Here is a 14,467-nt window from a genome sequence, read left to right on the forward strand (position 1 = left end):
CCCCCAACCTCCCCACTGCCCCTTCAAAACCCTCAGGTTGTTTTTCAGAGTCCATAGTCTCCCATGGTTCACCTCCCCTTCCAATTTCCCTCAACTCCCTTCTCCTCTCCATCTACCCTTGCACACAACAGCCCACCAGATGCTAGAGGCCTGTGGTCCTCTCGTTCATCTCTCAAATGTCTCAGAAAAACAGTATAATAATTGCCTCCTTCAAGTGTTCCCTGAGGCTGTTGGATCATCTCACTGTAGAGCAAGCTATGACTGAATTAATGAAGATTACTTTTGACTTATACATATTTCTTCCATACAGTTAGTTAATTTTAAAATGTTCATTTTTATCACTTAATTTCAAAAGTCTTTTAAAAAAATTTTTTAAATAGGGACACCTGGGTGGCCCAGTCAGTTAACTGTCTGCCTTCCACTCAGGTCATGATCCTGGGGTCCTGGGATTGAGCCCCACATCGGGCTCCCTGCTCAGTGGAGAGTCTACTCCCTCTTCCTCTGCTGCTCTCTCTCTCTCTCTCTCTCTGTCAAATAAATAAATAAATATCTTTAAAAAATTTTTAAATACTAATCCTTTGCTAATGACATGTCTAAGTGTGTACGTTCTGACCAGGTTCAGCAGTAAATTTCTGGTCTGGGAGTTTTTCTAATTCTTGGTGCTTCAAGGTCAAATTCAAAAACTTCTCTTCCTTTTTATCTCCTCTTAGTCTTTTGTCAAAAATATTCCATAGTTGGAGACTGATGCATTTCCTGCTGAGTTATATTTAGGCTGTTCTGAAGCTCTCTTCATATTCCAAGTAAAGAAATAGATGCTTGAAGAGGTCAAGTGTCTCCAGTTATCTAGAAAAAACAACACTCCTAGAAAACTGATCCCTAGCTACTTATTTCTAGCTCCATGTGTCATGTGCAGTTATGCCAAGTTCCCAAGTTTGCAGACATCTATTTTGAGAAATGTCATTTATTTATAAAACATTTAATCCCATGTAGGAGCCACACCCCAAAGAATAAACCAAGGATGTAAATGCAATTAAAACTGGGAAGAAATTATTTAGTTTCATACCCAATAGAGCAATGAAGTACCAATAAACTGGATTATGCCATACATGGTCAAGTATTTAAATACCCCGAAGGATGAAACCAGAGCAGCTCGGCCTTCTCTGTTTGAGAAAAAAAATAAAAATAACTGGTTATGCATGATATACATTTCTCAATCTCTTATATTTCAAACAGAGTTCAAGTTTAATAGCTTGTTGATATACATTCACTTAATCAGTGATTCATCCTCTCGATTATTTATTGAAGCGCTCATTTGCTCATTCATTCTCTGCTTCAATCATGACCTCACTCACTGACTCATGCACGCAGTCTTATTTAGGGCTGATGAGGTACCAACGTTCTGCTTAGAGTCGTGGAGGATGTAAATGAATCAGGCACAGTCTTTACTTTCAGTGAATCAAAAAGATTAATACGGATATTATAAACACAAGACATCATGATAAGGTGCAAAATGTCAAGCTTTGACTCAACTGTGACTCGTTACATCCTAACAACTTGCTTCTGAGAACAGAACTGCATACGTTTTAGAGTCCCACAGAGACCTCACACTAAAGGACAGGTGTTCTCGCATATTAGGAAGCGTGGCTACGACTCCAATATGTGAGATGAATGGCGTTTTGTTAGTTTCAATGCTCCAGAAGGATCCCATGGTAATAATCTGAGCTGGTGTGGAGTTCAAAAGACATAAAAACAACAGTAGAAACTGCAGGTTAAAAAGTAAGTATTTCCCTTTTAAAAATGCTGTTTGAGCTCTTATTCCCTTAACTGAGGCTTGGTTCAGTGGTGGGTGATGACAGGCAAAGAAGACAGTGCGGGGCAGGAGCTCACAATGGAGGAGTGAGGAAACCTGGCAAACAACCCCTCCGGTAGCCTGGTCTTGTCATGACAGAAGTGAATTCACATGGGAGGCAGCCCACGTCCTCCCTCCGTGGCATGGACATCTGCACTGCTTGAACACTTTGTCAAAGGAAGGGGTACCCGAGAAGGAAAACCTTAAAAGCCAAACTAGTAACTGCTTCGCCTTAGACATGATGAGAAGGTTTGGGAGAGGCGGGCCAGGATGCCTTGGCCAGACGTTTTCCACCAGTTTTAAGGCACTGCCATTTGTTTTCGATGCAGAATGGAGCAACCCACAAGCTGAGGAGGGGCCGGCACGTGAAGCCTGGACCGATTTCTCACATAAACGTTGTGGTTTTGTCCTTTTTATCCTTTTGTGTGTACCTTTCCAGAAAAAAATGAAAGCACCCAGATTCAAAGGCAAGTGCAAAAAGCCATTTTGAGGAAAGTATAAGGGAGGTTTGCACAGGCCTCCAAAATTACCACTATTCCTAATGATGATGAATTTTAAAAAGCTAACTCATCATTTATGCATTCCACAACCATTCCTCGAGTGTTCTGATGTGTCCAGCTTAGTACTGGGCATGATAATACAAAAAGGAATAAGGTACAGTCCTTGTCCTGAAGGGCTTCAACTAAAGCAACAAGTCAATCATGTTTCAAAAGATACAAACGAGAACCTGTGGATCTACACATCTAAAACTGTACCTCGATGCCCCGGGGTGAGGGGGGGTGCTTTCCCAGGAATAAGTGTGCATCAAGGATAGCAAAGGTAAAATGAGCCTAACAGAGTTGAACCATACCTAATTTTTATGAATCTATGAAATATAAAAGCAAAAAGCTTCTACCCTGGAGTCTTACTAAACCATCTGCCACTAGAGAAATTTTACATCATGACTTGGATCTTAAAATACTACACTGCATTCACAAATGCATTAGGTCACATGTGTGAGACAGAGCATCTGAAGTTCAAATGCTACTGCCTTTTGGATGGACCAAGTAGGCACTTTGTGCAACTGTCCAAGAGTTTAAACTCTCTCCACACTTGGCACTCCAGCTTACCCTGCGTAACTCCCACCTGAGGAGCTCCTTAGCCCAACTGGACCATTGGGCTTCTACACTCCCAAGTCAAAGACCCATTGCTAAACACGGCTCTCCACTTCCCCAACCTGGAATATTCTTCCACCTCCTTCCTGTTTACACATGTTCTGTCCATCCTTCGAGCTCCAACTCCCCTGATGAAATCTTCCTTTCTGGCTTAAGTCATCAACCTGAACTACTGGAAAAATTACCATATTGTTAGGGCAGTAATTCATTAAAACTAATCTGTTGAACACTTCTCAGTTATCAGGCAGAAGATTCTCTGTTCTAGGATTAGATTTCTGTACCTTTACTAGGATGTGACTCTTCCAGGGCAAGATTGGTCTCATCCTTCATCCACCACATTTCCAAGCACAATATTTTAAAAAGCTCCATGAGTTGTATTGATGAAGGAAGGCAAGATCTAGGGAAAGGGTCCTGGGCACTGCCATTTTGTAGTTGCCATGATATAAACCAAAGTTAAGACAGTAGAGAGAGTAAGGAAAGGGCTTGGAGAGAGTTTCTGAAAGATCAGGAAAACACAATGCTCGCTTGGCTATGGACAAAGAAGGGAAAGAGTTCAAAATGCTTCAAGGTCCTCGGGGCTCTAAGGACCAGAGAACACAGGAGTTAGGAAGAAGAGCCGTTCTGGAGACAGGGGAGGTGCTGATGTTTCAGGGTGTGGAAGGACACAGGTACACACACCCTGGGATCAGGTAGATGTGTCAGGCTATCTCGCTGCTGTGCAAACAGACGCGGGCGTGGAAAAAATTGCACTGGAATATTTAGGTGAATGACTCCTTCTAGTAGTTGCCCATTCAGATGCACAGATGCACCAAGGGATATGCTGGAGAACTTCATGATCATCCTTTTTGAATAAATCTCAAGTTTTGATGCTTTCAGACTACTGGCTGTGAATATAGACTGAAGTTACCCCACCGCGTTACAGGTGAATAAGATTTGTGAACAAAACATAAAACTTAATGTTTTATTTTTAACTACATTTCAAATATGAGTAGAGACAAAATCAGCAATGAGAGCTGAGTGGAGGTGAGGGAGCTACTGAGAAAATCAAGTTTTTATTCCTTAATCTTCCCTCAAATGTAGTCTTCCATGTGATCATTTTGGATTTTCGCTGATTTGTATCTCGGCGATGTAACACTATTTGGGGAAGTTATCTGATGCAGTGTTCCCTTTGTGCTTCCTCACCCACCCCAGTCCTAGGGAGGAAGGTTCCAGTATACATCCAACATATAAAATAAGGGAGAGGAGAAGTAAGAAATGCAACTGTTTTTTAAATATCAACTCTACCTTTCAACTATTCACATGGCATAGTCTTTCCTCTTGTAAGCCTCAGCAAAAGTCACTTTTTGGGTGGCTGTTACCAGCATTCCCAAGCACTGATGGTCCCTTAATTGGTGCTCTGATAACATTTTACCCATACCTCTGTTGGGACATTTATCGCTTTAAATTATGTTGAATTCTACCCAGACTCAGACGAGGAGCCCATCAGTCATGAGGGTGGAAGGGAAAGTAGTGGCTTACCTGATGAGCTGAGGCACACACTCGATGTTGGCTATTTTCGAGGTGAAATGGGAGGCCACAGACGCTTCCTGCTCTGATAGCGAAATGCCTGCGTGAGCCATTTTCAAAGCCTAGAATGACAAGTCCACATTACACCCAGGACTCCTCAGGCCACGTTCTAACTCTTCCAACTCCACGAGGCTTTTCTTCACATTATCGAGTTTCTAACACTGTAACCTTTCAGCCCTGGGTTTGTGCTTATGCTGTTCCCCCACCTGGAGTACCCTCTCTCTCCTGATTCAGAAAGTCATCGACTGAAGAGGGACCAGCTAAACAATGACGTCAAGGTAGGAGAGTGGTGGGTGTGTTCGTGTGTGTGTGTGTGTGTGTGTGTGTGTGTACGTGCATTGGTTGCAGGGATGTAGATGTGATAAGAAAATGGAAGCATTCATTCAAATAGTCCATGAAAAAGACGATAGCATTTGGGTGGACATTTGTGGGGGCTGTCACAGTTCTTACCACTCAGCAGGCTATCTTCATGAACAAAAGGAAAAGCTATCTAATCCTCATCTTTTCCTGGGTAGCCTGATCTAGCCAACCAGCTAACCACTGGGATGAAGTACAGAATGGAAAGCATCTTCACTGGAGACAGGGACCGGATCATATACATCACAGATCACTCCAGGACAAGTGTTTCCTCACTGAAATAAAGGCTAATTCATTCTCATCAAGATGAGAAGCAGCCCAGAGAGTGCACAGAACAGACAATGGCTAATTAGCAGGCCAGCAAGTTTCTAATCCTACAAGAATTGTATGAGCATAAAATGGGATTTCGTACTTCTGTAGTTCTGTAGCACGCAAAGGATCTTGTTACCACGGCCAGTACATGCTAAATTCCTAGTCAATAAATATTAGAATATTTGCTTCTTCCTCTTTTCTCCCTTAATATTTGGTTTCTTTATTACATGTTTTAGGACTATCTACTTTCTGTTTCGGTTAATATTATGCAAGATTCTTTCCCCAACTAGATAATGAATTTTAAGGAGACAGAGACTATGTCCTTTTTAACACTTATTATTTCTTTTGTACTAAATTCTACATAACTAGGGCAATGGGTACTCATTCTAGGTTTGAATGAGCAGACTAACAACTGGTTTCTCATGAAGCGTAAGGTAGAAAAATGTGTAAGAGATCTTTAAGTGTGAGCAGTTTTTTCATAGCACTCTGAAGAAAATATGTAAAAAGAAAGTAAAACAACTACTCAGATCTTAAGTATCTAATAGACTTTAGAAATACAAAGCAATACTCTTCAATTGTGTACTGAAAATTTTGTACTAAAAATATTTTATTTTCAAGGTAGGCTATGGTTTCAACATATCTTCAAAACTCAGAATCCAAAACATGTGCTGCCTTCTCTTGTGTATGGAATGTAATCTGCTGAGAATCATTAATTTAAGCTTGCTATAGTTTGTAATAGCCAAATAGTTTGGTCTATGATTTCAATGATGGTAAGAATTTGGGGTTAAAGCCAGTTTTTAAAAACTAACCATGGGGAAGTTTAGCAGGGGGAAAAATGCAGTTTATACATAATTCAAAACTTTAAACCATCTGTTTCAAATGTTTTCTTCACTAAGCCTTTACCAAGTTGTGTGACTTGAGACTAAATAAATAAATAAATAAATAAAAATGAAACACAAGAGAAGAAAAAGAAAGAGAATAAAGAATTCGCCTCCTTGAGATTCACTTCTGTATTGGTAACATGAGCGATTTAAACCAGCTCATCGTGAAAAGTCCCTTCTGGGTCTGAACCACAGGAATCTAAGTAGACTTTCATTGTCTTTCTTATTCTAGGAGTTGTCAGGAAACAGAAGTGGCTCATCTGACTTTACGCCTCTCAGTGACCAGCTCACACTCAGGTGTGGGGAATGTAAACAGCAGACTGATGAAGTGATTGCAGACAGAATGGTGAAGAGACAGACCCTGGGGAACCGTGGGGTCCTCGAGAGGGACAGTAGGGAACCACCTGCATTGGTTGAAGTCGTTTCTACTCACCCCACAGTCATTAGCCCCATCTCCACACATGGCCACATAGTAACTGCAAGGGAAAGCATGAGAAAAATTAATGCCTTAATGCCTCACTTGGATAATTTTCATCACAACCAACTTGCATGCAGTGTGTGTGTGTGTGTGTGTGTGTGTGTGTGTGTGTGTGTGTTTTGAACACATGTGGAATCAGGTTGACGGAAAATGACTGGGAGAGAAGTATTCGTAGACAAATAAGGCCATTGTGTTATCTAAATTGTTTCAATCACATAGAAAGTATAGTGATTCTGCCAAAGACATCCACCAAGATGAATATACATTTTGTAAGAAGTTCTGGGTGATTGTATCAACTAGGGCTAAGCTTTAGAGCGTGCAGCCATAATCATAGCACTTTCCACACCTAACACACAGATAGAACATAATCCATCTGTGTTTTGGTGGCTGACAGCATGGAAACCTCAGAGTTTAGACACGAGGAGGAGAAACACTTGGGAAGTGGTTGAAGAGATAAAACCAGAGACATAGACACATAATCTTGATGCAACCTGGAGTGATATGAGATAACATGTTATGCCAGTTTGATGTGCAAACACAATGATATAAATAGAAGGTAAATATAAAGCTGTTGCCAAAGAAAAGGAATTTCTGATGCAGGACATACTCTGTCTTCTCTTATAGGTTAAATAATACATTATGGGTATTGATTAATGGCAATACTATTAAAGGTTCAAGACAATTTGCCAGAAACACACAAAATAACAAAATCAATACAGGCAAAAAATGAAGTTCTCAGAAATTTCTTTATTATTAGTTGGAACATAAGAAATATTCATTTTTATAAGTCGAAAATGGTCAAATGTAAACAAACTCATGAGGTACGACCTAGTATTTGGCTGGGAGACATGAAGATCCCCCATGAACTTTTCATGTGCTCACATGAGTGTCATGGCCACGCACATTTGTGGAAGTGGCTTCCTTTCTTCAGGCTTGAAGCCCATGATTAGTCTTTACATCCTGCAAAGAATCTTACATCTTCTAGTGTTCCCTGAATGCAGACAAGAACTTGGACAACTTTATGTGCATTGCCAGTGATAAAGACAGGAGGAGTAAGATGGGGAAATCAAGAAGAGGGTTCATTCTGAGGCAACCTCTATCTTCCTGAATCGATTTTAAAGGGAATATAGCTTTTCAAAAGTAAGCATATAAATTGGTAAAATATCTTGGGCATTTGATAAAGGTAAAATTACTTTCTTCAGCCCCTATCATATAATGACCATGTAAGTAAAGTAGTCATTTTAGACACTGGTTACGAACCCAGTTTCAAGGCATTATGGAGTTGATAGGCAGTTTCTTAAAACTTCCCAAAAATGCTTTAGCAACAAAAAATAATAGTGAAAGTCAGTCTCCTGATTTTACCTACTACTTCTTGGCAATTATGTGAAGTTTCACTATTCTCTTTTCCTTTTTACTTTCCAGAAGTCTGTAGCCCAGAAATTGTAACATTCCCAGAAAGTTATAGGTAGGTCTGGTCTCAAGAACTATTTTGTTCTGATGTGACTCGGTCATCTATATTTTTAAAAGACATAAGAAAGGACTTTTTTTTTTTTTTTTGTCTCTATACCGAAACCCCTGCCAGGGCCGGATACAGTGAAAATATCACTCCACCTCTTTCCTAGAAGACCTGAAATTATTCACCTATCCCCTAATGAGCCAACCTTAAATAATTCCAGGTGACGACTCCCACACCTCCCCATTTTTCCTGTTTTAAACTATACAAGCCCCTATTTTTTCTATTCTCCACATTCAAGCCGAGAATCTTCCTCTACGTTATGCTGTAGAGACCACAGGAGGAATGCTGTCTGGGGTGGGCAGCTTCCAAAATGGCTCTCTGTGATTGCCACCTCTTGGTATTCATAATGTTGTTTAAGCCCCACCTTCACTGTGGGCTGGACCTACTGACTCTCTTCTCATAAAGAGAATACAGCAAAAGTGATGGGATATCACTTGTAAGATGAGGTTATTAAAAATGGTGATATCTCTCTCTCTGTCTCTCTTGCTCACTCTTGTGGAAGCTAGCCACCACACTGTGAACTGCCTTATGAAATGACCTGTGTAGCAAGGAAGTGTGGGTGGCTTCTGTCCAACAGCCGATGGAAAACTAGGACTCTTAGCCCAACCACACACAAGGAACTAAATCCTGCCAACAACACGCAAGGGAGACCGGTGGCAGTCCCCTCCAACTCCAGTGCTGAAGGAGCTGCTGTCCTGGCAGACCCTTGATGGCAGCCTTGTGAGAGGCCCCAAGCCAGAAGATTCCACTCAGTACACCTGGATTTCTGACCCATAGAAATGAAAAATAATAAATAGGGTTATTCTAAACCAGTAAACTTGGAGGTAATTTGCTACACAGCAATAGATAATGAATACACTCTCCTTTCATGCAATAATACCTACTTTAACTTCTGAAATTCTTCAACAAGACTAGATTTCTGTCCAGGAGACATTCTTGCAAAAATGGTTCCATTCACCAGAATCTGAAGAGAAAAACAACTATTGCAATAAGATCAGGATGAGGAACACCTTTTAAGTTAAAGAACAGCCCTGAAAATCATTCCTGGCCTCTGTTTGAATATAGCCTTGGGAGGTGTGTCAGTAGCGTAAATGTCAGGACAGGGAGAAAGGGGACTCAGCGCTTTACTTTTCAGCTTTCTCTTTCATCCCCCATCACGACTTTATGACTTTCTTCCAGGCCATTTTTCTGAAATGGGATAACCTTGAGTTAATAACTGGAAAGCAGCAGAGCATATGGGACAAAAATGCTTAAGGAAATACAGTTCTTTCTACTAAACACCATCTCCACAAGTGCAGTATACGTAGAGGAAAAATGACAGATGAGTAGAGAACCAAGGTTCTGTTCTCAGCTCTGGTCCAACTAGCTGGGCAAACCTTCCACAAGGGACCTAACCTCTCTGAGTCTCAGCTGCCCCATCTCCTCAAGGAGGAACTACACTAACAGCTTTCTAGAAGCCTCTGGGGTTGAGATTCAATGGTCCTTGACTGGTAAGGAGACAGAATTTTCAAGAAACTGCTAACAGATGGTTGCTGCCCTCAGCTTGTGCTTCACACTTATCTCCTTCACACTGACAGCACAACCCTGCACAGCACTATTTTTAAATAGACACACAGAGGACAAGATAACAAATGATTTTGAAAATAAACCATGAAGCCTTTGTTTCCTGCTGCTGTAATTTAAGAATCCAGACAGGACGGGGAATAGAGCTCAGCCTGACATTGAGTTGGTGGCTTTTAGAGAGAGGCTGACCCACAAAACAGGCAGCACATTTGGAACTATTTGGAGGTACTCCCTGCTAGGGAGGGAGAGATGGAGGAAGCCTGAGGTTGGGCTGGCCGTGGGGGTGAGGAGCTGCACCAGAGCTCAGACTCTGAAGAAGGGTCATGTGCATATGTGGGACCAGGCAGGTCTGGGGAACTTCTGAAGGGACAGTGCCCCTTTGGGGGTGTATATTCCCCAAATCTGAGACAACCTCACTAATTATCACCTTCACTACTCTCTTCTTTTTTGACTCACTAATTTGAGGCAAAACAAAACACTTCATTTCACCAGTACTTACTTTTGGAAGCAAGCTGTTGAAATGCTGAAATATCACTTGGTATGATTTCCCACTCATTGCAAAATGGTAACAGCTCCCTCTTTCTCCATCAGACACTGAACTGTTCCCAATGTTAAGGTATGTTTCCTAAATTCAAAAGAGCATGGTTTTCACATGGGTTCTCAGGGAATGTTTCTGCTTTCCTACGTTTTATAGAAGAAGTATGTTTAAGTTATGTAACAGTGGGAGGACCAGCAAATACATAATGTGTAATTGCCCATGGAACGTAGATATAGATGAAGAAGATGCTTACAATGTCCTCCCCAAATTATACGAACATATGAGACATTGACAACATAATGCTTGGGATTCTGTCCTAGGAGATAATACATGTGCTATCAGTCTACTGAGGAAATCCTTCCAAGGTATCACTTAGCAATTCCAAGGAAGAACAGAAAACATTCTTCCCTTGTCTTTCTTCTCCTCTTCATGCAGACTTTAATTTTCTAAGATCTTTTACTATTCATTCATTCATTCATTCACACATCATGCCCCAATATCTTTTCTGTAAAAAAGGCAGACTCCTTCTTTGGAGCCTAATTCCTTATAGCACCTGCCTTCTCCCTTCCTCAACAGGTGACACATTCCTTCACAGTGGCCAGCATCTCTTGTATACCCTAGGTGTCATTGCACCAGTTCGACTCCTTTGCTGAAACCCTTCTCTCCTGTCCTCTGTATGTCAATATGTCCCACCTGGCTCAACCTTGAAAAAGAGCTCCCAGTGAATGCATATGCATTCATCACACCCACAGCTGATCATGCTTTTTTTTTTTTTTTTAAGATTTTTACTTATTCATTTGAGACAGAGAGAAAGAACATGAGAGGAGGAAAGGGAGAGGGAGAAGCTGACTCTCCACTGAGCAGGGAGCCCAATATGGGGCTTGATCCCACAACCTTGGAGATCATGACCTGAGCCGAAGGCAGATGTTTAACGATCTGAGCCACCCAGGTGCCCCGCTGATCATGCTTTTCAATGCAACATTTCTCGAGGTCTTTACATTAGTGTAGGACTCTGAGTTCAAATGGTATAAAAGGTGAGAACATTTTTTTTCATTAGAGGGATCCATCTGAGGAAAAGCATTGTTTTGGGAAGAAAAATATTTTGAATTACTGAATTAGGAGGCAAAGTGATATAGCCCTCCCTTTTCATTCCCCATTTCAAAACAGTCAATAAAAGATATGCTTAAAGAATTCTACATGAGGTAAAGACAGAATTCCTTTAATTTTCACTGAAAAGCTGGAGAAGGAAAGTGTGGTGGGGAGCCAGGAAGGAGGAAAAAGCCTGAGACTGTGATGTGACTTCTCCCAGCAACAACTAAAAAGTCACTAAAGGTATTACACAGGTGAATGGGTAGTGTGAATGGACTGTTTGTTAAAAATTAATGCAGACTGATCTCTTAAAAAAAAAATTAATGAAGCCTTGAGTTTTGTCACACAGTGCAATTGAGGCAACATGTATTGACACAGAAGCAAGTGAGTTTGCAAGGAAATAAGCACCAGAAATCTGCAAAACATAGAGAGAGCTGCCATCTTTTACAGCCAAGTTTGAGCCAAGTAAGGGCAAAGTCACTCTGTACAGTTGTGCAGTTTGTATACTGAACAAGGCCTACTTTACACTTAACAATCCAAAGGGCTGTTCAGTCTCAAGGAAGGGAGCATTTTTGTAATTTACCATCTGAAGAACCACCTCCTTGAACTCACATGTAGGCAGAGGCATTATACTTAGGGATGGGATGTCAGGCTGCAGCTCATTTTCTTCACAAAAGCATAAGAAACTTGCTATCTAGAGAAGACCAACACCTGTTAACTTCATGTCACAGGCACAGCACAATCTAAATGCCAATGGATCTGGATGCAATCAGACAGACTTAAATTTTATTTCCCACTCTGCAACTTGCCAGTTGTGTGTCTTGGGTAAGCTTACCTTGCTGGGCCTCAGTTTTTTCATTTGCAAAATGAACATTTTGTCAACTGTATAAGCTAACTGTGAAAATCAAATGGGAAATATGGGTGTAAATTATTGGTTCCCAGCCACGATTGCATATCAGAATCTTGGGGAGAAAAGGTCTGCTGCAAGCTCCCAACACAGAGATTTGGGTTTAATCAATAAAGCCTTGGCACTGGAAGCTTAAAAACTCTTCCAGGTGATTTCTTCGCACAGCCAGGGCTGAGATGTGCTGGTGGAAATGCTAAATGCTTTGCAAATTGCAGAACTCTGGACAGCTGTAAGGGGTTTTGACTGTGGTGACTTCTAATGGTGAGAGAAGGTTTCTGGGACCAGGGCTATATGCCATCAGGGCAGGCCACCAAGGGACCTTCTAACATGTGCTCACATTCTTCCCCAGGCCATTCTCTTGGTTCTCAACCAGTTGCCAAGTCACAGAGGCAGGAACAAAATCTTCTGGTTCATTGGCTTCAACAAGGATCACCTGGCTTCCTCTAGGAATCATTTCAGAATTCTTTGCCACAGTAATAGCTGTTTGAAGGTTGTCACCTAGATGACAAAGAGAGTTAGCTTGCTTCTGTATTAATCTCTCAGCAGCCAGAATTGAGCTCTGCCTCTTCTGAGTGTCCATACTACATTGCTGGTGCTCTTTGGGGGCATTTCCCTTTTTCTGCCTTATTTAATAACCATTTGGCAGCATCTCTTGCCCAAGCTTGTCTGTCCCTAGTGGTCAAAAACTATGTCTGCATCTCCCTCCCATAATAACATCATGTCCAGAACATTGCATATTCGCAAAACATGCAGGACTGAAGAAAGACATGGTTAGGCACTTTATGACAGATCTCAGGAGACTGACAGCCCTGAGTGGTTGAAGGTAACATGGGCCCACTCTGATAGCATGGAACCATCTTGGGGATCCAGATTGCTGTCAAGCAGAGAACAGAACACTGAAAGCTGCACCACACTTGAATTAGATCAGCATATGACCGCCTGCTCCACAGGCCTGAAGGACAGTCCCGTAGAGTCTTTACACCCTTTACAGAGAAGTCTCACTGAGGTTCCTGGTGATCACACATCTATTCTTATGTTTAAACGTTTACTGTGAGCTGACTAGCATTGTGCCAAGCCCGGGTAGGGAGAGGGGACATGAGACATAGAGTATGAAGTATGGTCCCTGCCACCAAAATATATGGTCATATTAGGGCTGCTGCACTTATGCCCGGGTAATGGGAACCTAAGATAACAAATGACAGCTAAGCATTTTTCCTTCTATCTTAGCCACCTGAACCCACTCAGCTCACATGGTCTTTTCTGATTCCTGGGATACATTGAATGTTTCAGGCCTCCAGAAATACACACCAGTAATCATCACCGTCCTGATGCGGGCTTCACTCAGTTCCTTCAAGACTGGTTTGGTTTCCTTTTTCAAGCGATTCTCCATTATGAGAAGTCCCAGAAATGTCAACTCTGACTCTGCTTTCTCTCTTTGGATTCAGGAGAAAATCAATGTTAAAGCTTATTTATGTAGTTTTGACAACTGAACTTTATTTCTTCCTTTAAAAAAAAATTGTAAGTTTTATCAATGTAACACATGCATATGTTTAAAAAATTGGAAAAGAAAGAACCCAAAGCTTATGATGAAAACCAATAGTCCCTGTCTCCAGACACCCTCTCCCCTCCAGCTTCCCAGAGGAAAGCACTTCTATATCTTTCAGCAACTTCTCCCAATTTCAACTTCATTTTTAAAAACAATGTGCTTATCTACAACTCTTTTGTTGTTTTTTAAAAACTTTTGTTTTTAATGTGCTTATCTAACAACTCTTTCGTTTTTAAAAACTTTTGTTAATCATATACACATGTCATATTAATCACATATATATTTATTTATTTCAAAGAACTTTTTTGACCTTGTAATTATTTTAGACATTGATTAAGTATGTACTGCATATGAAATACTATGGTAATAGTTGAATATGGAATCATTCATTTCAACCTCCCTCTGTAACCTCCAGAAAATACATGACATCAGCCAAACATTTGAAAAGTTTTCAGAGTTTGAAATTGGAAGTTTGGAATCTAACTGGGTTACATTCATTATGTGGGACCACTCCTCAGAAATGGAGACCTTTTAAAAAGTAAATGTGGGACCAAGATCTCTTTCTTAATCTTGCATCGTTTCTTTTTCTGTCCAGAGAGGAGTTAAGTTTGAAGAAGGAGAGGGAGATGATGGTCAGTCAACCCTGATGTTGGGTCCTGTCCCACCTCTATCTTCCACAGTATATGACAGAGCTGAGTCTCAGTCTCTCAG

The 14,467-nt window shown here is 41.1% G+C and overlaps 1 protein-coding gene across 1 annotated transcript in view; it reads right to left on the bottom strand.

Moving 5' to 3' along the window:
- ATP13A5 (ATPase 13A5) overlaps positions 1–14,467 on the bottom strand; it is a 104,221-nt gene that overhangs the window by 24,628 nt on the left and 65,126 nt on the right. The window contains exons 18-24 of the mRNA XM_080801015.1: positions 13,519–13,643; positions 12,548–12,708; positions 10,176–10,301; positions 8,998–9,077; positions 6,553–6,595; positions 4,522–4,631; positions 1,064–1,160 (exon numbers count right to left, since the gene is read on the bottom strand). Coding sequence (XP_080657141.1) covers positions 1,064–1,160; positions 4,522–4,631; positions 6,553–6,595; positions 8,998–9,077; positions 10,176–10,301; positions 12,548–12,708; positions 13,519–13,643 — 742 coding nt within the window. The remainder of the gene's footprint in view (positions 1–1,063; positions 1,161–4,521; positions 4,632–6,552; positions 6,596–8,997; positions 9,078–10,175; positions 10,302–12,547; positions 12,709–13,518; positions 13,644–14,467) is intronic.

The sequence above is a fragment of the Martes martes genome, assembly GCF_963455335.1.
Source record: "Martes martes genome assembly, chromosome: 1".
In the NCBI taxonomy this organism is placed as follows: domain Eukaryota; kingdom Metazoa; phylum Chordata; class Mammalia; order Carnivora; family Mustelidae; genus Martes; species Martes martes.